Here is a 23,608-nt window from a genome sequence, read left to right as displayed (position 1 = left end):
TCTCAGCCTACCTTCACACGGCAGGTACGCCAGTCCCCTGATCATCCTCATGGCCCTCCTCTGGACTTGTTCCACCAGTTCCATGTCCTTTTTATGTTGAGGATACCAGAACTGCACACAATATTCCATGTGAGGTCTCACAAGAGCAGAGAAGAGGAGCAGGATCACCTCCTTTGACCTGCTGGTCACGCTCCTTTTGATGCAGCCCAGGATACAGGCTGTTATCATCAATGCCAGTGATATCATCATTGACAGTTGTTTTCCTTTTCAAGTCACGCATCCATTCAACCAGAAGTGGGGTGGGTTTTCCATCCCACTTTCTCCTGTCTTCTCCATGATCCCTCAAGTAAAACCATAGGGTGGCCCATGGTGTGTACCTCTTATATCTTTGGGTCAGGTGTCCTGTCTCTGCTTCCTCCCAGCTTCTTGTGCCTCTTTTCACTGGCAGAGCATGAGAGACTAAGAAGTCCTTGATCAGGGTAAGCACTACTGAGCAATAACTAAACCATCAGTGTCTTATCAGCATTGTTCTCAGACTAAAGTTGAAAACACAGCACTGCACCAGCTACTAAGAAGGAGAAAAATAACTGTTACAGCCAAACCCTGGACAAGAACCAAAACAGTAACCATATTAAGAGGAGAACACAGACAAAGGGAGAAATGTATCCTGATGATAACTGAAGGGTTATTCAGGTAGCCCAGCTCTGAGGTAGAAACCTTGAGCCTCTGTTATTGGAGCTTCTGAAGATGGCTGATGAAATCACCTCTCTGAACCCACCAAGGACCCTGCAGGGAATCCTGCAAGAGAGGACTGAGGTTATACTACGTAAACAACCTCCTCTCCCCAGCCTTCCAGCCCAGCTCCCCACCAAGCCCTCCCACAGCAGTCACATCACTTTCTGTCCCACACCAGGGTCTTAAGCCTAGCTAAACAATAAGAGAAGAGCAACCCAGAAAACAAGGAAGTGGGTAATATCAATAAACTCTGAAATACAATTGCATTTCACATAAAGGTGAAAATAGCAAAGAAAGTCAGCAACACCAGAGGAAAGAGCAGGAAGAACAGCATTCTGAGAACAGTATGAAGGCAACACGCTTGAAATAGCACCATTTAAACTCAGTAACTTAACCCTGAGAAGACAGGTCACAACTGCACACCTTGGTATTGCTCATAGACATACATGGTGACTACTGCCAGAAAAAGCAGTGGCCATATCAATGAGGAAACAGAGGTGCACGTCAGGCTGTCATTCCATTTAGCACTGCAGGAGAAGACACCATGAGCTAGCACTTCTCTGTGCTGGCCAGGACAGTATTTGCCCGGTATCAAGGTATAGCAAGCATGCAGTACTTCAGTACCAAAAACTCCTAATGACAGCTAAAACAGATAAACAGTGAAAAGCTACAAAGTGTGAAATCAAATTCAAAGACCCATAAAATTTTAAGATAGTGCCAAGCATTAGATGTAAATATAGTTATACTAAATCTTGCTTTTAGGAGCTGGCTGGGGAACAGGAGGGGGGAGATAGTGGGAGGGGCAAAAAGTTCCACTGGAAGCACTTTCCAGTGTACCTCCACTATTGTTCCACCGACAAAGGCCTTCTCAAATTTCACTACTCATAACCTCCAAACCAGCTGAAGTGCCGTGCTTGTGACTGACTGCCTTCCAATTACTGTATGCTCCACTGAACACAACATTGATCTGCAAACATCTCTTCCCAATTTCACATAAATTTTCATGGTGGAGGTCTGGGGTCCTGTGCCTGGGGGACTGGGCTCCGTACTCAGTGAGTTCATAGGAGCTAGTAGAGGACAAGAAAATTAAGAAACCTGAGAGCTGGTGGTGAGCACACAGTGTGACCTGAGAGCTGCCGCATCATGGAAGAAACTAGCTCAGGACCTCAGTGATACTCCCTCATATTTTCTCTCTCTCGTTTGTACCTTAGTCCACCTCATCTCAGGCTATCCCAAATTCTCTGTTTCCGCATCCAAAAAATATACAAAGATGTTGGTTTTGGTTGGGGTTTTTTGTTTGTTTTTTTTTTTTAACTTGAAAGAAACTTCCAATTCGTTCAGAGAATCTGGAACAAGAGACTTTTTACCAATGGTATCAATATTCATCATTATGTAAAAATGATAAACCAATGGCTGTCAGGAAACGTTCACTTTCACATTAAACTTTGGCAGCACCAACACAAACAAATACCGCAGTAGTTATTGCTACTTTTAATCTGCCACACTATTTACTCAAACAAGTTAATATCTAGACAATCAGCTCAGACCTCTAACACAGTATCTGTATCCAGTCCTGAGAGCTACTTTGTTTTTATCACTCACCTTTTTTAAATGGTTTCGAATTCTGGAAGTTTTCAGTATTTAGTAAATGAAAAATATTTTAAATGGTTACAAAATAGCTCGAAGAAGAAAATTAATCTTACTCAGAAGCATCTTATAGGTGCATACCTTTAGTAGAAACCAGTGTATAGTCTTAGCAGAAACAAAGCATTAACTACATCATTGTTGCATTTGCACTCTCTGAGCTTTCAATCCTCACACAGCCCACTAGGTCCCACTCACTAACCACAGCAGGATCATCTGCACCAATATTATTGATGTCTGACAACCTCAACAAGACCCCTAGAACAAAAAAAGGTAGAAACAATTTGGGAAAAAAACATGTAATCATTATTATTGAGCTAGGTCAGCAGGAAAGCTCCACTCAGGAACATCCAGTGCACACTGAGGCAGATGCTTTACAGACACACAAGAAGACAAAGCTGTTCCAAAGACCTCTTACAGAAGTTAGTTCATTTTTCATCTGAAACCAGTGGGAAGCACGTGGCTTTTACATAGCATGTCAGAGGGCAGCAGTCCCCATATCATCCCATCTCACAGTTTGAGAACAAGACTTCCCCAAAACCAAACCCATAGCAACCTAATCAGGGAGTTCAGAGCAGAAAACCCTTGGGATGCTTTGAAAAACTCAACCACAAAGCCTGTCCTGAAAACATGCAATGCAAACAATGCACAAATAAAAAATTATCACCTTGGATTCTGACTTCTGAAGTCTTTCCCTCAGAGTGGCCCAGGGTTTTGACAACCTGCTTCCACTGCTACTGACCCAAGACAGTCTTCCTCATTCTGGATCACACTATGGAAGCCCATCCCACACAGAAAGCAAGCCATGAGGACCATCACCACTCCATTTATGATTCCATTCTTTTTGTTGGTTTGAACATATCATCCTCTCTTGCATCCCTGAGACACTTCAAATAAGCTTCCAAATCCCAATCTCCTCATACATTACCACCTCAATCAATGTTTGGAGCCTCAGAGATATCCATAGGAACTCTGCAGGTCAGTATTTGCCATGGCATACTACGCTCGACTAGATTTCCTTGATGAAAGGCAACCAAGTATCAACTTTTTCTTCCCTGTCTCTGTGGAAGATACCTATTAACAGCTTGCATCTGCACATTTGGCAGCTCCTTTGGGAAGAAAGTCCCGACTTCATTTTCATCAAGAGTTTTAGACATAATTTAAATGCAAAGAGCTGCACCAAAAGGGACTGGACAACGGCAATTCCAGCTCCATTCAAGAACTGAGTCAGGACTACACAAGCAGAACACATCTGATCAAAGTCACAGGAGCAAGCAAGCTTAAGTCTCTACAGCATTCCATGAGATCACCAGAGTCCAGGTGCTGTAACTCTGAGCACAGAAATAACTCATGGAAGACAACCACAATCAACAAAACTACATATTCACACATACCGTGGAATATCTATAGTACCTATCCACAAGGATCTGACGTGAGAGTCCCAGCTCCTTTTAACAGGTTGCTAACACAGGTATTTCAGCTCCTGCAGTGTCCAACCCATGTGGGAGGACCCATCTCCAAATTTAATGTACTGAAGATTGATACCTGTGTAGCTCAGGAGGTGCCAGAAGTCAGACTGGCTGAATATTCCTGGACCCAGTGCAGATGGGGAACCTCAACAGGCCTGCAGCTCGCTGGAATCTTGATCTGCCTTTACCTACCTCAGAAGTGGGCCAAAAACTTTCAGTTTTTTGAGTATTTATTTCTTCAAAGGAAGGAATTCCTTTAAACTTAACTTCATTGTTATCATTTTTCTCTAGTTTTACTAAAGAAGTAGATATACAATATAAAGAACTAGGTCATAAATGCGCTAAATCAAGAACAAACCCAGCTTGCTTGTTTCATGGTATGATTATAGACACAGCTCTGCTACTTTGTATAACTGAAGTATTGTAACAGCACTGTGAAAACCAGCTTTATATTAAATATATATTTGTTATAAACCATACATAAATAATTTTATCAATATCCCATTTACATTCTGCACACTTCTCTGCTTGGGCAACAAACCCAATTCTGGTCATTAACAATTGCCAGCAGTCTCTTCACTGCTTGCTGCTGCTGCAGATCAGGCACTGCAAGAAGCGGTTAGTCCCAGACTCTTGTAAACTGTAGAGCCATTTTCCTTTGTGTTAAAATTCCCTAAAGCTTGCAAGGGAGCTAAGGTAGAGTATATCCCTTTAACACATTTTAACCACTCAATATTTGGAATGGAAAATGTGACTTAGGTACTGAGGTTTAAAAAACAGCTACAATGTATGCAGCCAATTTTCTAAACATGAATCTCATAAGGGTTTTCAGGGTGGGTTTTTTTTCCTTTTTTTTTTTTTTGCACGAGAATGTAAGGCTTACAAGAGGCAGCCAGCTAAATGCAACGGACCATTATGGCTCAGAGGTTTCCAATTTGCAACTAGAAATGGTTTACACTACAAGTACTAACAGCTCCAAAAGGTATTAAAAAGGCAAGAGTGGAGAAAAACTCAGCATAAGTGCCTAAATATGGATTGGCAGAAAATAAATTCAATCTATGCAGTTAATGCTAGTCTCACTAAAGTAAGCACGTAACAAAACTGGTTTTATGTGGCTTTAGGAGAACTAAAAATATATTTACACATACAGCACTATTATTTGCACATATAGTACTATTACACATATAGTACTATATTTACTCAAACATGCAACCTCTGAGCATTGTCAGCCACGCAGGGACAAGGCTGCTCGGTGCCTGCAGACATCCACCAGGTTTGAAGGGAAACACCGCAGGAGTACTTCACCTCCACCTAGCAGGACCGGGGCAGCAGCACTTGCCAGTCCCAGCTTCAAAGCTCGGGCCTGAAGAGGGGCTGGTCGGGCCCCCACAGACAATGGGTTCGCCTCAGACGCACAGCAGCCCGCGGCGGAGGGCGGGGAGGGGAGAACAAAATCAACACCAAGAAAAGTTCAGCGTGCCTCCGGACCTGTCCAGGCTGCTCCGGGGCAGGCCGGACCTCCGCCCCGGGGCAGTCCGACCCCCGCGTTCCTGGGTGCCGCCGCTCCGGGCCAGGCTCAGCACCCGGCGAGGGGAGCGAGCAGAGGAAGGCCCCACCGCCGAGGCAGCGCCCGCCGGCCGGGCAGGGCATGGCAGCGACCGGTGTGGGCGCACTGCTCGACAGGGCAGCGCTGCCCCTCCAGGCCTTGCACACCTGGAGCGGAGCCGGCCCAGGGAGCGGCCTCTTCCGCGCCCACCAGGGTGACCCCGCAGACTTCACCCCACCGAGACCCCCCCCCCCCGCCCCACTCCCCAGCCCGGGCTCCCGCGGCCCCTGCCCGCCCCAGCCTCCGCTGAGGAAAAGACCTGGCGGGCAAGCCCGGGGCGCCCACGGAAACCTCTGCCCAAGGGTGCTGGGGCAGATCCCCGGGCGGGCAGCGGGGCCCGGCACGGAGGGCGCAGCCTTACCCTCCGGCTCCATGTGCTCCCGCCGCCGCGCTCAGGCGCTCCCTAAGCTGCTGCGAGTCGGGCCGGGCGGCGAGCCGGGCAGAGCGGTTACAAAGGCGGCCGCCGGGAGAGGGGGGTGGGCTTCCTCTCCCTCCCACTGCAGCTGCAAAGCGCCATGAGGCGCCGCGAGCGGGACAAGGCGCCCCCAAAGGCGGTGGAGGCGGGAGCCGCCCGCCTCGGGCCGGCCCAGTGAGACCGGCCGCGGGGGCCACGCTGGCTGCCGGGATAATACGTGCCGCTCCCGGCCCAAGAGGAGAAGCCCGCCCGACCCTGCAGCTCGGTACGGCCGGAAGGCGGGGGCCGCGCTGCAGGCCTCGGTGGCGCGGAAGACCCCCGGCCCCCGCCTCCTTCCCGCCCAGGGCACCGGGCGCCTGCGGTGCGAGGAGCGCCCACCCGCCTGCGCGGCCCCGCGGGCAGCGCTGCTGAAAGCTCCCGCTGAAGCGAGCTAGTCCCGAGCGGGCGGAGGCCGCGTCCCGCTCCCTTCAGGGGAGCCCTTTGGGCTCTGCCGGGACCCGGGCCGCAGCCCTCGCGCACATCGGAGCTCCGAGGCTCCCTGGTTCCTTGCTCAGTTTGTCCCCAAGGCAAAGTCCAAAATCGTGGCAAAGGCAAAAGAAGGGGAGGTCTCCGGGCTCCCGCAGCAGCAGCTGCTGCCTTTGGAGCCGAAAGCTCGGTGCAGCTGCTGGATCCGGCTGGGAACGGCGTGTCCTGCAGGCACTGTCCGAGCAACGCAGACGCGAGCCCTGGTGTTTCGTCCCCTCAGACACAGACAACCTGTGCCCTCTCCCAGAAACCCACGCCAACACACAGGGCACTTACCTTCAGGGAAAAAGAAAACCCCAAAGCCCAGTAACTTCAGAAGTTAACTACACTGGACTTCAGTCTACTTTTTATTACCCAGTAATTGGTCATTGCACGTTATCTTTCCCCTGAAATGTCCAACTTTGATGTAGGCCCCCTTATGGAAATACACTTTTGAGTAATTTCAGAAGCATCGTAAAATGAAAAAATAGTTCTGTAGTGAAGTTCTTAAAATTTATTAATTTGAACTAATTATTCCAGGATAAGAAAGGAGTAACAGTTCTAGAGTAACTCTTAGTCTGCTTTATCATGAATAAACCAACCTGGGTTTCTTCAGGTTACTTTTGAAATGTACCTGTTACTTTCAAAAATCTACTCAAAGCATTAACATACAGGTGCTAATGATTTCACTGGTGAGACTCCCCACATTTATTGCTGTATGAAGTAGTTCTAGCTCCCTGGAATCAGTCCTGTCCTTCAAGATAGTGAGGCCAATAATCTCTAAAGTACTTTCACCAGAGCAGATCTTATCTTACCAACTAGTGCTGCACGCTCATCAGATATAAGGAGTGTTCAGCAGAAGAAACAAACTCCAAGCCAGCATTGTCAATGCTATAAAGTATAAAGCTGACACAAAACAACTCTAAGCGTATTTGATATAGAATCAGAGCACCAAATAATCCGCATTCTTTAAAAGGATTTTTTTATTTCCTGACCAATTCTTTCCCCACACAAACCAGCATTTTGGTTTGATCCACCCCCCCACTCCCCATGGAAACAGAGCATTATATTTATTGTAGGTGCTTTTTTCAACTCTCAGAGTCTGGTATTTACAGTGTCTCATTTGTATCTGACCAGAATCAGTGGAATAATTCTGGAGGGAGTTTGCAATTGAAGCAAACATTAAATTGCGACCATTACTTTTGTCCAGCTAAGATTGCAACAAAGGCCTGTTTAATTTTTTTCACATCTAAGAATCAGCCATTTCTTCAGCCAGAGTGAGTAGTGCTGAGTCTCAGGGAGCAGTTGCAGCAGATAAACTGTGAAGAAAAGAAGAGCTCTTTTTTTGCACCTCTGTCAGAGAGTTGAAGGAATAGTAGAAGGTGGGCTGACACTACCAGCAAAAACGAAAACCTGTACAGATCTGGTTTTAGAACAGGAAGGGGTTTGCTGGGACACTTCCTCTGAATATTGTAACTTGTTTTCCCTCTGAATCAAGAGGCATCCAGTCTTTTAAAAGCTTGAGGAACAAAACCGGGATTGTGCTTTGCAGCACAGTTAATGACTCCTGATCAAAAGCACAGGATTCAACCTTTTATTGAGTAGCAGGCTGTAGATGGGTATCCAAAAAGGATAGTCTTCCTGACTGTGCTATTTCAGGTACCCAAGCTGCTTCCCTTCAATGTCTCATGCAGGAAGTCCTAATGGGAACAAGTCTGTCCCTCTTGTCAACATTTCTTTCACTTCTGTCATTCCTAGGCTTAATCTCAAAGAAATCGAAGTTTCTATTAAATAGAATAGAAACTGAATAGGCATTGAATAGAAACTGAATTTTCTGCATTGAAATGGATCTTGCTGAGCACCTTAAGGTCTTAGTTTTATTAAATCTTATTTGCAAATGCAAATTGCAGTTTGTATCCAGTACATTTTACTTCTTTCCTTTAAGCTTTGAAGCATTGGACAATGTCAAAGAATCATAGAATAGGTAGGGTTGGAAAGGACCTTAAAATCATCTAGTTCTAATCCCATGCCATGTGCAGTGATGCCTTGCACTAAACCATGTCATCCAAGACTACATCCAGCCTGGCCTTGAACACTGCCAGAGACAGAGCATTCACAACTTCCTTGGGCAACGCATTCCAGTGCCTCACCACCCTCACAGTAAAGAACTTCTTCCTTATATCTAACCTAAACTTCCGCTGTTTCAGTTTGAACCCGTTACCCCTTGTCTTGTCACTACAGTCTGTAATGAAGAGTCCCTCTCCAGCATCCCTATAGGCCCCCTTCAGATACTGGAAAGCTGCTATGAGGTCTCCATGCAGCCTTCTCCAGGCTGAACAGCCCCAACTTCCTCAGCCTATCTTCATACGGGAGGTGCTCCAGTCCCCTGATCATCCTCGTGGCCTCCTCTGGACATGCTCCAACAGTTCCATTGAATGTGGTCTTTATCATGGAATATTTTTTATTGTTTTCAAACCCTTGATTTCTAATGCATATGTATGCAAAGGTAAGAAAAGAGGGTCAATGAATAAGTGTAAGCAGTTAGTAAAGTTCACAGAAATACTCATTCTTTCTCCCCCAAAATGAAAAAAAAATTGTCATATCACATTAAAATTCTTTTACAGGAAGAGCTCTCTCAACACAAATTAATTCTCCCTCATGGTAGGCTTTGCAGTTAAATAAGGATTACCATTTCATGCCCAGGGAAGATAAACCCCAAGAGGGTAAAAATAACCTCTTATAGATTTAATGAGACACTGGAGACCAAGAAGCTAAGGCTTTGCAAATACACGGGGTTTATCTGACATGCTTCTCATGTAAGAGGGACATGTTGTGTTCTCTTCTGGATGATGTAAACCTCAGGGTGACCCTCATGTGCTTTTGCCATCATATGACACTCTACTGAGTCTACAAAGTTCTTTTGTGTACAGAGTCCTTATTTATGACTCCCAGAATTTTGATCATAGCTTTTTTTTCCTCCCTTTCTAAAGAGACTACTTTTCTTTTGAAGATGAAGTTTTGAAGATTACTCTAATATGTCTTTTGAGTATTTATGCAATCTCATTTTTGTGAATTTGAAACTGAATTTTTTTTCAATTGCAGAGAGAGAAGTTCTGCTTTATTTCTCATTCACAATGAGATTAAACCACCAATTGCAACAAAAAAAGAATTGACATTGATGGCAGCACTGAAACTAATTTGGTTGCTTTCACTTTAAATTTGAAAAAAAAAGCGGGAAAAAATGGTTCATCAAAGGTAGCATTCTAGGGAAATATTTTGAAGCTGAAACCCTTCTGAGACAGGGTTTTGGTTTTCTTTTTTAATGATACCTTAAGCAAAAAGAAGTTTATTCCACATTCACCAACAGCAGTTACCAGAGCAGCCAGGAATCCAGAGGGGAAAAAACCCACAGAAAAACAGAAATGCAAAACCAAGAAACTGCAGATAAAAGTACAGCAGTCTTCTATTCAGGACACATGTCCTGTAGCAGCTTTTATGCTCTGGCATTAGATTTTTATAGCAGAGTGGAATAGGCTGTATTTTATCTCCACTACTTAAAGGAGTTGAACTTAAATATTTACTAGGGCTTGTATTTTGACTCAATGTTAATGTTTGTCCTGGGTTCAGCAGTAGCAGTCATGTTTCTCCTCCTTGGTAGCTGGTGTAGTGCAGTGTTTTGACTTTCGGCTCGGGAACAGAGCTGATAGAGATGTTTTGGTTTGGCCAAGGACTTTGTGAGCCTCATGCTCTGCCAGGGAGGAGGGGAAGCTGGGAGGAAGCAGAGACAGGACACCTGACCCAAACTGACCAAAGGGGTATTCCATACCACAGCACGTCATGCCCAGGATGTAACTGGGAGTTAGCTGGAAGGGCTGGGAGACTGCAGGGTTGGAGGAGGTATCGGTCGGAGCTTGGTCGGGCTTGGGGGGCGAGTTATCGGTCAGCGGGTGGTGAGGTGTTGTATTCTCTTCCCTTGTTATTTCCTTTATCATTATTATCATTGGTGGTAGCAGTAGTGATCTGTGTTATACCTTAGTTACTAAACTGTTCTTATCTCAACCCGTGGGAGTTGCATTCTTTTGATTCTCCTCTCCGTTCCTCCGAGAGCAGGGGGAGGGCAAGAAAGGGGGGGAAGTGAGCGAACGAGTTACCTGACTGGGTTTAAACCACGACAGTTCTTTTTGGCGCCCAACGTGGGGCACGAAGGGTTGAGATAACGACAGATTTGACTGGATTAATAGTCATTCGTCACAATGCTGATTTATTGGGTATCAGAGTTGTTCTTGTTGATTTCACAGCTTCAGACCGTTGTAACTTACGTAGAGCCGGTATTCGCTGTGATAGTGTTTATCAAGTGTGGGGCCTGGGCTAAGGTTCTTGTCTCACTGTGCTTTATGGCAATGGCTTGTAATACGGGTGGGCTCCAGCAGCAGGGCGGGACGGACGTGGCCGTGGACTTGTACCTGGCCGTCCGGCTGCTCTTCACCGTCCTGGCCCTCGCCCTACTCTCCATCTTCGTGAGGCTGCGGGGAGCCGAGGGGGAGCGGCCCCGGGAGCCGGCGGCAGCCGAACCGGCCCGGGAGAGCGGCCCCGGGGACCAAGCGGCGGCGGGAGCGGGGCCGGAGGCCGCGAGGGGACGGCTGCCGGTGGAGGAGGTCGGGGCGGTCGAGGAGAGGAAGGAGGCGGCTGCCGAGCAGAGGGAGAAGGCGGCGGAGGAGCCGAGCCCCGCGGAGGAGCCGAGCCCCCCGGAGGAGCCGAGTCCCGCGGCCGAGCCCAGCCCCGCGACGGCCGAGAGCATTCCCCGGCAGCCGCCTGCCGAGCCCCAGGAGGACGCAGGAGACCAGGCAGCATTTCCCAGCAAGGCAGAGGAGGAAGAGCTGGACTCAGGAAAAGAGAAGCCGGTGGTGGGAGAGAGGGCAAGCACAGCAGCTACACCAGCCCCAGTGACAAGTACTGCAGCAGCGTTTGAGGGTTCTGAAGGTTTTGAATGGCCTTTGGGTATCCTTGGGACCTGCCTGCTGATTGTGGTGGGGATCAGCATGTTGGCACACACACAGACTGTGTTCTACCCACAACCATTTTGTCTGATCTCAAAAGTTAAGCAGAGTCAGGTTTGGGTCTTGTCTGGGGTTAGACAACAATATAGGGAGACCAAAAGGTTTTCTCTAAGGCTGGACAGTCATGAGTGGCAGGGTGTGTGTGACAGTATGGGCAAGTATCTAGTCCACTGGGCCCCTCCAGTGCTTTGGAAGCGTCGGAGATGGAAGGCAGCTGTATGGAGTCCCCAGCAACAAGCTGCAGAAACTGCTTAAGGGGACAGTGAATTATTTTAAGCCTGGTGGGCCCATGGCACTTCAGGCCATCAGAGCAGAGATGCAACATAGAGATGGACTCATGATCGAGGGGTGGACTTAGCAATGGACACTATTGCCCAGGTTATTCACGAGTGTGAACACTGCACACAGTCTCTCCTGCTCTGGAAGACTGTTACAAGAGATGGAGCCTGACATGGACCAGATGGACACAGCAGCTTTATAGGGACTGGTCCATGCACTAAGATAAGAGTGCACCGAGATAAGAGTGATGGTATATTGAAAATGTGGGATCTGAGCATGACGTGAATGGTATGGAATAAGGGGTGGATAATGTCCTGGGTTCAGCAGTAGCAGTCATGTTTCTCCTCCTTGGTAGCTGGTGCAGTGCAGTGTTTTGACTTTCGGCTCGGGAACAGAGCTGATAGAGATGTTTTGGTTTGGCCAAGGACTTTGTGAGCCTCATGCTCTGCCAGGGAGGAGGGGAAGCTGGGAGGAAGCAGAGACAGGACACCTGACCCAAACTGACCAAAGGGGTATTCCATACCACAGCACGTCATGCCCAGGATGTAACTGGGAGTTAGCTGGAAGGGCTGGGAGACTGCAGGGTTGGAGGAGGTATCGGTCGGAGCTTGGTCGGGCTTGGGGGCGAGTTATCCGTCAGCGGGTGGTGAGGTGTTGTATTCTCTTCCCTTGTTATTTCCTTTATCATTATTATCATTGGTGGTAGCAGTAGTGATCTGTGTTATACCTTAGTTACTAAACTGTTCTTATCTCAACCCGTGGGAGTTGCATTCTTTTGATTCTCCTCTCCGTTCCTCCGAGAGCAGGGGGAGGGCAAGAAAGGGGGGGGAAGTGAGCGAACGAGTTACCTGACTGGGTTTAAACCACGACAATGTTGTATGCCTTAACACTAAGGCATTTCAGATCCTGGGCTTTCTAATTTCACGGGTATTTTTTATACACCAGCTTAACAGTTGTTTTCCATATAAATTGATTCAGAATTTTTAAAGGTAATAGACATCAGAATTGATATCTGGATTCTCTGAAAGTAGAAAAAAAGGTTCATATAGCAGATGATGCATCATTGGTGTGTCACCTCTCTCCAGAGCTTGATCTTCACAACTAAAAATGTTCTTCTTGGAGTCCCCAAGGAGGGTAACAGAGCCATTCTTCATCTTGTAAATACTGGGCTGGGGAAAACAATAATCCTGTTGCCCTTACTTGACAAATAACAATGAACTACAAGGGTGGTGGATCCACTTGTTTCTTTTGTCTCTGGTGTAAAATGAGGGTAGTACCCTGGGTCATTAGGGGACTCCTAATATCCTGACCAAAAAAGCTACATTTAATGTGTGACTATCCACACTCACAGGAAAGGATGATGAGAATGAGGTGGTGCTTGTGACCTCTTTAGCTAAAAAGCAACATGTGTGGCAGCCAGAAGACTCTTGGTCTCATAGCGAGGGCCTCTCTAGCTCAGCGACCAGAATACCGAGGTTAAACTTACAGTGGAATGCAGCAGGGCTGCAGACACCTCTATGCGTACATTAGTTTGCTCACTTTGAGTTTGCATTTTTATTTTTAGATTTCTGAAAGCTGTAGGCTTGTCAAATGTGTGTGTTCCACTGCAGAACTGGGGATGAACTCAGTGACCCAGAAGCTCCTTTCAACTCTCATGTTCAAAATCTACTTTGTATCACATTATAAAGTAAATGAACAATTACAGCTTGTCACCCACCAATTAAACATTTTCAAACAACACTTTCATACTCCCCTCAAAAACAAGATATGCTGTATGAATTGAGTCATCTGACACAGATGCATTGAAGGTGAAATTTTTCAAAAGCAGTGTCTTTCAGGAACATTAACTCTATTATTCAAAGGGGAAAGGAGAGAGCTGCCTAATTGCTCTTAGATTGAACAGGATTTAGGTTAAGCCATTTCAGAAATTATTACTTTAAAATTTAAATAATCTAAAGGGCATTGTAGATTTTATCCCAAAGTTTTCAGTACCCTAAAATTGGCCACACTGAGGTTCTGTCAGTTGGTTGCTTTAATGAGAGAGTTACTAAACCTGCAATCTCTGACAATCAAGACAGATGGAAAAACTTGATCTACTGAATTATGTAGTAGACATATTTTTTACCTTGTGCATGTATTTTGTATAAACATAACAGACAAGATATATACAAGAGATTTTGGACTATCTGGTTTTCTTTATACCTATATTTCTTAAAGGTCACTGTAATGAGGAAAAGCAGGCTCTAGGTAACATGGTCTTAACCAGGGATTGGTTTGTGAAGCTTCAATGCACCAACTATTCTACCACATGACTTTACTTGTAAGATTAAAAATAGAATCATAGAATCATAGAATAATTAGGGTTGGAAAGGACCTTAAGATCATCGAGTTCCAACCCCCCTGCCAGGGGCAGGGACACCTTATGCTAAACCATATCACCCAAGGCCCCGTCCAACCTTGTCTTGAACGCTGCCAGGGATGGAGCATTCACAACCTCCCTGGGCAACCCATTCCAGTGCCTCACCACCCTTACAGGAAAGAATTTCCTCCTTATATCCAATCTAAACTTACCCTGTTTAACTTTTAACCTGCTAACCCTTGTCCTGTCACTACAGTCCCTAATGAAGAGTCCCTCCCCAGCATCCCTATAGGCCCCCTTCAGATACTGGAAGGCTGCTATGAGGTCTCCATGCAGCCTTCTCTTCTCCAGGCTGAACAGCCCCAACTTTCTCAGCCTGTCTTCATATGGGAGGTGCTCCAGTCCCATGATCATCCTCGTGGCCCTTCTCTGGAGTTGTTCCAACTTGTTACTTTTTATGTTGAGGACACCAGAACTGCACACAATGCTCCAGGTGAGGTCTCACAAGAGCAGAGGGGCAGGATCACCTCCTTCAACTTGCTGGTCACGCTCCTTTTGATGCAGCCCAGGATATGGTTGGCTTGGGTTGCTGTCCTGGGTTCAGCAGTAGCAGTAGCTGGGAGGAAGCAGAGACAGGACACCTGACCCAAACTGACCAAAGAGGTATTCCATACTACAGCACATCATGTCCAGGATGTAACTGAGAGTTACCCAGAAGGGCTGAGACTGCAGGGTTGGAGGAGGTATCGGTGGGTGCTTGGTCAGGCTGGGGGGACGAGTTATCGATCAGCTGGTGCTGAGGTGTTGTATTCTCTTCCCTTGTTATTTCCTTTATCATTATTATTATTGGTGGTAGCGGTAGCGATTTGTGTTATACCTTGGTTACTAAACTGTTCTTATCTCAACCCGGGGGAGTTGCATTCTTTTCGATTCTCCTCTCCGTCCCTCTGGGAGTAAAGGGAGGGAAAGAAGGGGGGAAGTGAGTGAACAAGTTACCTGACTGGGTTTAAACCATGACAGTTGGAAAGGACCTTAAGATATCTAGTTCCAACTCCTGCCACACACTAGACCGTGTCACCCAAGACTGTCTAACCTGGCCTTGAACACTGCCAGGGATGGAGCATTTACGACTTCTCTGGGCACCCTGTGTCAGCACCTCACCACCCTCACAGTAAAGAACTTCCTATATCTAACCTGAACTTCCCCTATTTCAATCTAAACCCATTACCCCTTGTCCTATCACTACAGTCCCTGATGAAGAGTCCCTCCCCAGCATCCTTATAGCCCCCCTTCAGATACTGGAAGGCTGCTCTGAGGTCTCCACGCAGCCTTCTCCAGGCTGAACAGCCCCAACTTTCTCAGCCTATCTTCACACGGGAGGTGCTCCAGTCCCATGATCATCCTCGTGGCCTCCTCTGGGCTTGCTCCAACAGCTCTACATCCCTCTTGAGTCACCAGAACTGCACACAATACTCCAAGTGAGGTCTCACAAGAGCAGAGTAGAGGGGCAGGATCACCTCCTTCGACCTGCTGGTCACATTTCTTTTGATGCAGCCCAGGATACAGTTGGCTTCTGGGCTCAAGCAGACACTGAAGCAGCTCATGCTTTTTCTCATCAACCAACACCCCCAAGTCCTTCTCTGCAGGGCTGCTCTGAATCTCTTCTCTGCCCAACCTGTAGCTGTGCCTGGGATTGCTCCCACCCAGGTGTAGGACCTTGCACTTGGCATGGTTAAACTTCACGAGGTTGGCATCAGCCCACCTCACAAGTGTGTCGAGGTCCCTCTGGATGCCATTCCTTCCCTCCAGGGTATCAACCGAACCACACAACTTAGTGTCATCGGCAAACTTGCTGAGGGCACACTCAATCCCACTGTCCATGTCAGCGACAAAGATGTTGAACAAGACTGGTCCCAACACCGATCCCTGAGGGACACCACTTGTTACTGGTCTCCAGCCGGACATTGAGCCATTGACCACAACTCTTTGCATGCGGCCATCCAGCCAGTTCTTTGTCCACCCAGTGGTCCATCCATCAAATTGATGTCACTCCAATTTAGAGACAAGGATGTCGTGTGGGACAGTGTTGAACGCTTTGCACAAGTTCAGGTAGATGCCATCAACTGCTTTGCCCCTGTCTATCAGATCTGTAGCCCCATCATAGAATATAACTGAAGATGAACTACAGACCCAAAAGCAGAGTTTCTGGTTTAGTTTGTTTAAATCTCTGAGAGAAATCAAGTCTTTCCTGGAGCACTATTAGCCTTTAATTTTTAAATAATAGAATTATTTATGACTTTTGATATAGCAGGTTTAACTATTGAGAAACTACACCAATTTTAGCAGGTAAGCCATTGGAATTAATTACTGTAGTTTCTACATTAGCAATAGGCAGCAAAACTTCATAAACTAATGAAACCTGCTTTTCATTTTGGTGCTTAGAAATGGGTCACCTAGACCTCAACTTGCTCAGTGTTGTAATCTATCTCAGGCGGTTCTCCACCAGCATCCAGAAAGGAACAAAACACATCTGCTTGTAAATCCATTCTGCAAAAGAGAGGAAGACCCCAATTCTGTGAAGACTGAGCCGTTAAAAAAGAAGAAAGTGGCAGCATCAGTGCAAGCCATTCAGGTAATTTCTGTGTAATTATCAAATTCCCTTGAAACATTCTTGGTCCAATTTTTTCCCACATCTTACCATGATTCAGTAGCAGAGTTCCATCATCTTTTTCTTGCCTTAGTACTTGAGCTCACCACTGAAGGCAAGGTTTTCATTCAGTCTTATCACAGAGACAGGCTGCTAGGCACTGAGGTTTGGTTTTTACCAGATGGTAAAAGCATCTATAGCATTACTTCTCTTTTGTGAAGAGCAACAGTAACCAAAAAAGTACACCATGGGCTCAGGTCCAGTGCAGAAGAGAGTAACCAGATAGACACATCTTTCTTCGTAACTTTTCAGACTAGTTCATCATGTTGTGACTAGGCACTGGATTTTCCTGCAGTGACTGAAGAAAATTGCCATTGAAGGCATAATGAGTAGGGGACACACAAATCCCCAAGCACATAACGTTCCATGAGCAAAGCTATCCTGTCTCTGAGTGATTCAGTGAATGGCAGAGCCCTGACCTGACAAGTTCACCTTTCCCAAAATATATGTCGAAGCAAGCTAGAACAGAAACCAGCAAGAAACAACCAATGAGGAAATCAGAGATGCAGGAATTCAACATCCCTCCTTAATGGAAAGTAGCTTGGGATGGCAGGAAGCCCAGTGTGCTTTGCCCATCAGTTCTAAATCTTTTCCTGATCAGCTGCAAAGCAAGAGCAGATTCCTGGTTCTCTGACTTCTAAAAATAGTGTGAGATCCTAAACAGTGATGGCATGACAGTGAAGAAAGCCAAAGCACAACAGCTTTTATAAAATGCCATATTGAAGTTTCTTGGCAATGCATGTGTGGATGTGCTATCCATTGGCTAATGGGATTTATGATTTATTTCAACAGTTTTAGCTTTGTTTCTCTCTGTACAATGGGACTCAATGTCTGTAGTGCTTGCCTAGCTGATTACCTTTCACAAAGACCCTGCACAGACTGGTAATGCCACTAAGTGGTGAGCTGAGACTACAAAGAAGTATTCATTTATTTGCAACCGCCTCCCCAGGACCAGCCACAGGCTGCTTTGCTCACCCATGATGGCAGCTTGGCCATGCTGGTTTGAAACAATACTCTCAAGTTCTGGATTAGGACAGGCAAAATGGAAGATACAGGTTGTGCTCTTCTTGGTTGACAACCACTCTCAAGCCAATTGACCTAATGTGCAGCTGGAAACACAGCTTTTGCTGACCCACAAATTGTTCCTAATAGGCATTAAATTTAGCAGGCAGGTTTGTGGTCATGGCAGGTACAGCACAAGCCCAAAAGAGTTGATGATGTGGCACGCTGACAAATGGCATATGCTGGGGAACCAAGCCAAGTTACCAGAGGGTGCTGAGGCGCTGGCACAGGGTGCCCAGAGAAGCTGTGGCTGCCCCATCTCTGGCAGTGTTCAAGGCCAGGTTGGACACAGGGGCTTGGAGCAAGCTGCTCTAGTGGAAGGTGTCCCTGCCTGTGGCAGGGGTTGGAGCTGGAGGAGCTTTAAGGTCCCTTCAGCCCAAACCAGTCTGGGATTCTGTGATGATTCTATGAAAATTTCTTCACGGTTGTGGTTCCATTTATTGCCTATCCCATGGTTCAAAAGGTAATCAGCTGCAGTAATGGTAACTGTTCATAAAATGTTCCAGACCAGCCAAGCCAGCAACTTGTCAGAAGAGCGAGAAATACACTCAAGATGAGCTGCAAAAACCCAAGGGGAAAACTGGCAAAGCTAAACAGAAGAAGAAGGGGGCGGGAAAGAAGAATTCTTGGGACAAAAGTCTTTTAGCGTGGAAGAAAAATGACAACGTCCGCTCTGCTCTCAGCTCCTTTTCTCTAACCGGGGATGCTGAGTCCAGGCTGTATGAGGAGCTGCTCTGCAGTGCGCTGCCATCTCCTGCTTGCCGGGCAGAAGTGCTGCAAATCCCACAGCCAGGGAGTTGGAAGGCCGGATTCCAGCATAATGCACACATCCCTTTAACATTTTTTTACCATTTAGTTATGAATGAAAGTGTGTTGCACAGAGCTGAGAACTGGTTACAACTTTACAGTGCTTCTTGCAGGAACCTACCCTTAACCTGGAATCAAGGAGGGAACAAGGATGAAACAACCCTATACAAGACTGGGGGAACACAGAGAAAGAAGTAACTGCCAGGACATCCTGTCTTTTTCCAGCGAGCTTCAGTGAACTTATTCATAGGGTTTGCCTTTTAAAATATCTTAACGTTCTATAGGCAAGACCTCAAAAGCAGCTGCTAGCACTATGTTTAAACTTTGGCATTTGGCCTTCTATAGGTTGTTTTATTTTTTTGGTGGTAGTGTTCGGGGGTTTTGTTTGTTTTGCTGGAATTTTTTGCTGTATCCTGATATCTGGAAAAAGAGTTTTTGGTAGGATAGGAAGAAGATTTATCTCCCATTCTGGATTCTCCAGCCTTTTCCTAGGCCACAATCAACCTTATTTCACAGGGCCGATTACAAAGAGCATAGCTCCAAACTATGAGAAGTTCTGTAATTGAAAGAGCAGGAGGGGGCTGAGTGGGAAATTTGGCACTTTCATCACAAATGCCATGGTAGAAGAACTGAATCTTCAGTGATGGCTAGACTTGTAAAGAATAGGACTTAATAGTCACCTTCACACATTGGCCAGATACTCCAGGCACTCTGCATAAACTGATCTGCTAAAGTACAAATTTTAATCCCTCTGTCCAAATCTATACCTTGATTTACTGGATACCAAGAATAAAATCCACAGTCAGCAAGGCCAAAGACCTGTCCTGCCGTTGGTGCTGGCATTGTGCCCTGCCGGGATGTGCACTCTTGCCTCCCCTCTAGTCACAAAACTCATTTGGAAAAATGTCCTTCACATTACCTAAACCAGTTTTAGAACACCCAGTCTAACACCTACACATAAGAACAGTTGTATTTTGTGTCAGGAGCCCTGGTAGTCTGTAACTGAACAAACCCTGCAGCCCTTTTTCAGGAACAAACCACAGCAGCAGACTTACAACAGCATCTGCACTTCCACAGTTTGGCTGTGTGCACCAAATGCAGGCTACCGGAGGGACTTCTAGTAAGAACATTGCAGAGCTGCAGGCTCTAAATGAGTAAGGGAGAGCTGGACACTGTGGTCATCACAGCGATACCACAGCTGTGAATACTAAGTTCTAAACCAGTCAGGGGCTGGCCACCACATTACCTGTACCAATCTCGTGGCTCCCCCTCTGTGGACCTGTCCTGCTGTCCTGCCTCTGCCCAATCACCCTTCGGTTTCTCTCTGACTATTACTTTCTGCACAGTTTTCAGAGGGTCCTGGGGTCACAGATCCCCCAGCTCTCCCAGGACCCTGTCCATCACTGGGATGAGCATTTGGCCTGCTTTAGCTTTGGAAGCTGGGACTGACACAGACTTGGCTCACAGCTTTCCATAGGCAGCTGGGGCAGCAAACTTAGCTCTCAAAATGTAACAACATAGAAACTGATCTAGTTAAAATCATGTTTAAAAGGAGTCTAACTTAAGCCTAGTCAAATGCATCTGCTTACACTTGATATGACAGTCAGATAAGCGTAGCTTCATTTAGATTGACTCACAGTAATTAGAAGAAATATACTTTGATAAGAAATCAAAGAACTGAAGCTTAAAGAAAGAGGATTGCTGCAACCCAGAAGAGTTGCAGGAGACATTGCGAAACCATGCATAAAGCATTCAAACATGGCAGGGAACATGCTCCTCTTCCACATTCTCCTCATTTTCTTGCACTGTTTCTTTTTTCTGTGTTCTCATGTGCCTCTTCCTAGCCCCTGATGGCTAGGAAATAATAAATGTGCTGGCTGATCCCTTTCAGATGGAGAAATGCACACTAGGCAGTCTGTACTACCAGGCTACATGAAAATGCCAGCTGCCTTTTTGGAATTGAGCTGTTCCTAGGCTTTATGCCAAACAGTCCCTGCCCACAGCAGGCAGATCCAGCTGCTCCATGTTGCTCAACAGTCCATCCTAATCCATTGCCATTTTTTCCTTTGCTGCCTCTTCTATGTTCTTGTGTACTTTCCTTTTAGATCTGCCTCATGCTTACACTCCTGCCCCCCACTTTCTCATTTCTCCTCCTGACACTTTCCTTCTCCTCACCGCACCCCACCCCCCACCCCCCCCCCCAAAACACATCAGATTTTCTACAAATAGATATTTGGGATTGCACCAGTGGCTGCTTCTCATAGGAAAAATGTTCTGAAACAAGACACTGGTGAAAACTGGCTTCAGAGGAGTGGGAGGAGCAACAATGACAATTTTGCCTCCTACAAATGGCACAGAGACAGAGGAAGATCTATTTGTTGCCCCTTTGCTAGCAGATGTTCTTTTAGATTTCTTAGAAGAGCCCTGAGATCCATAGGTACGAAGAAGCAGCAAAAGTGATGGTTTCTCTCTGAAAGAGCCTTCCAGATGAGAAAGAAGAGCCTAACTCAAATCAGACAAGGAATCAGGACAACTTATGATAACTATGACTCTACGACTAGTAAGAAACAAAGGGGAGGAATGGCATGTCTTCTTACCATATCTTCCACTGCCCAACCAGCAATTTAGAAAGGCAGAACACAAGCATCATCTTTAGCTCTCAGCCCTTCTGTGGGCTGTAATTCCAGTTCTGCTGTAGACTGTTGTTAACTTAGGGAGGTTGTGAACATCACTGAGAGGCTAACTGCACGGAGCAGATGAAAGACACGTCAGTCTCTGCAGGACAGCTCTTGGGAAAAGCGTTCTCAGCTATTCCCTGCCCTCATTGTTCCAATTAGAGTCTGAACAAGCTTTTAGCAAAATTTTTTTTTTTTTTTTACAGAAAATCAAGATCCAATCAGGGCATGGAGGGAAGGGCTAGGGGGAGGGACAGGTTCGTGTTATTCAAAGAAGGGAAAGAACCCAAACAACCACCCAGGCTTTTATCCATAGAGCACAAAAGAATAAAAGGTAAAAGGCCAAGATGAGGAGCAGACTGTTTCTCTTCACCTCCCATTCTAGCATCATACCTAAAAGCAGCAACTTAAGAAAACCACAAACCCTAAAACCCACTAGCGGTGGTGCAACATCAGGCATGTAATTTCATTGGCAGCCTATAGAAAGGTGCAATTTAGAGACATTTACAAGGTGCCATCATTCTAATGAATTACCAGCAGCAGAATGGAAGGTGCCAGCCACAATGAACGGTCCTGTAAAAGAGCCAGTAGGTCTTACAGAGCAAGACGGCTTTGCTCCTGCAACTAAAAACCAAAGTACATGGTGCCTGAGAATTGGATTCGTTCTTGTTCTAGCTTGTTCCTAAAGTAATGTCAGCAAAGACCAAAACTGGTACCTAACAGTTGCTCACACAAACACAACAGCAGGACACAAACATGCAAGAGAAAAGCACTGCTCACGTTTGCAGCAAGATCTGAAGGCCAAAGACAGGGAGAACAGACAGAAGACTGGGTGCTTGGTGTGATGCTTCACAGCAGTGATACAGTGCAGTCAGCTTTCTTTTGTCCCAGCTCTTCGAGCATGGTCAGATGCGCAACTTCATCGCCAGTTCCGCTGGGTAACTGCTTCATCCTCCAATATGATAGCATCTTTATAGGCTGACTATTGCACGCTATTTTGAATCAGTTACATGATTTGTTATTCAGATTAAAGCATTTGGAGTGAGGAAAGAGCAAACACTAACTTTTTTCCAACAGATGTGAAGCACATCAGACCTCAGTCACGTCAGGCTGTAGTGGTGAGTACCCGAGATAAACTAACGAGCAGTACCTGCAGCTAAAACCACGTAGGTGACTCCCTGCCAGCAGGGTCCTGGCCCTGTGCTCAAGTATTTGCACTGACCAAATAAAACCTTGCCACCCTAAGTATGAAGAGCATACTTAGGCGATATATACCGGTCATAGCTGATAGCTAGGAATTCTGTCCCTATGGAGAAAGTCAAACACACAAGGAACTTCTTTGTACAAATCAGATCTTGGGTTTGACAGCTGTTACTAACCGCATGACTGCCAGCTAAAAAGAATTAATGCTTTCCCCATCCTAATAAGGCCCAAGTTTAGGCTATTCTTTAGACCCAGGTAAGATCACACTTAAAATCCTTCTGCCCAAAGGTGTCAATAGGCATAGTTACCTGTCACCCCGACAGAGACATCAGTCTTCTAAACAGAGAGATATTAATTCCTGTTCTCCAAGACTTCGATGATTGGCTTAATAAAGGCTCATTGTTCATTTGGCAGCAACAGGAAGGTAATGTTCTACTGCTGGATCAAATACTTTACTCTTTATCCCCTGATAAAGCCTTGAGCTGCATTAATTTGAAATCCAGGGTAGAAGGACTACAGGAAAAACTAAGTAACATTTGAGATTATTGACAATAACCAACTATACACATGCTAGCAAGTATTTATTTTATAAAAACCTGCTCAATACGTGTGATCTCTTTTAAAGCCATGTCAGTTTTGAAGTTTCTCCTGCCTGTTAAAACATGTGGCGATGTTTTTAGCACAGGACAGTGACAATTCACATATCCACCTGCTGACAATTTTGCAAGTAAAACTGCAGAATTATGTTAAAAATAAAAAAGTTGCTCAAAATTCTTGCAACGAGGAGAATTGGGCAGGTACAGGTTTAGCCTCCCAGGGTGTCCTTCTAACCCAACATTTGATTCAGAGAATGCCATAGTATTTGTGGGTTCTGCCCAGAAAGTAACTGTCAAATCAGCTAAGCAACTTTGACTCTTACTTGCTAAGCTAGTGGAAATCTGAGTGTACATACTTCTAACTCAGCCTAGCTTAAATTCACTTCTATATGTAGCTAACTCAAACTTTGTATATGTCTGTAGCCTTGATCTGCATCACATACACCGTTCTAGTTAAGTATATAAGAGGTTTTAAATATTTTTTAAAAAT

At 45.9% G+C, this 23,608-nt stretch overlaps 1 protein-coding gene across 6 annotated transcripts in view; it reads right to left on the bottom strand.

The window, feature by feature from the left end:
• Positions 1-6,111, bottom strand: part of FGD3 (FYVE, RhoGEF and PH domain containing 3) — a 120,298-nt gene extending 114,187 nt beyond the window's left edge. For 2 of the 6 annotated variants that reach the window (XR_008972710.1, XM_057413761.1), the window contains exon 1: positions 5,816-6,109. Coding sequence is in view for 5 of the 6 variants with exons in the window: in XM_057413761.1 (XP_057269744.1) it covers positions 5,816-5,828 (13 nt within the window). In the remaining variant the exon portion in view is untranslated. Of the gene's footprint in view, positions 1-5,815 lie in introns of all 6 variants that reach the window. The other 4 variants (XM_057413760.1, XM_057413763.1, XM_057413762.1 and 1 more) reach the window with 3 other exon arrangements.
• Between the last annotated feature and the right edge of the window lie 17,497 nt (positions 6,112-23,608).

This window comes from Pezoporus wallicus, unplaced genomic scaffold (genome assembly GCF_028554395.1).
Source record: "Pezoporus wallicus isolate ANWC-B61680 ecotype Strahan unplaced genomic scaffold, APGP_CSIRO_Pwel_v1 contig_8649, whole genome shotgun sequence".
Classification (NCBI taxonomy): domain Eukaryota; kingdom Metazoa; phylum Chordata; class Aves; order Psittaciformes; family Psittacidae; genus Pezoporus; species Pezoporus wallicus.
The sequence above is the reverse complement of the archived record's forward strand: the minus strand, read 5'-3'. Positions and strand labels throughout refer to the sequence as shown.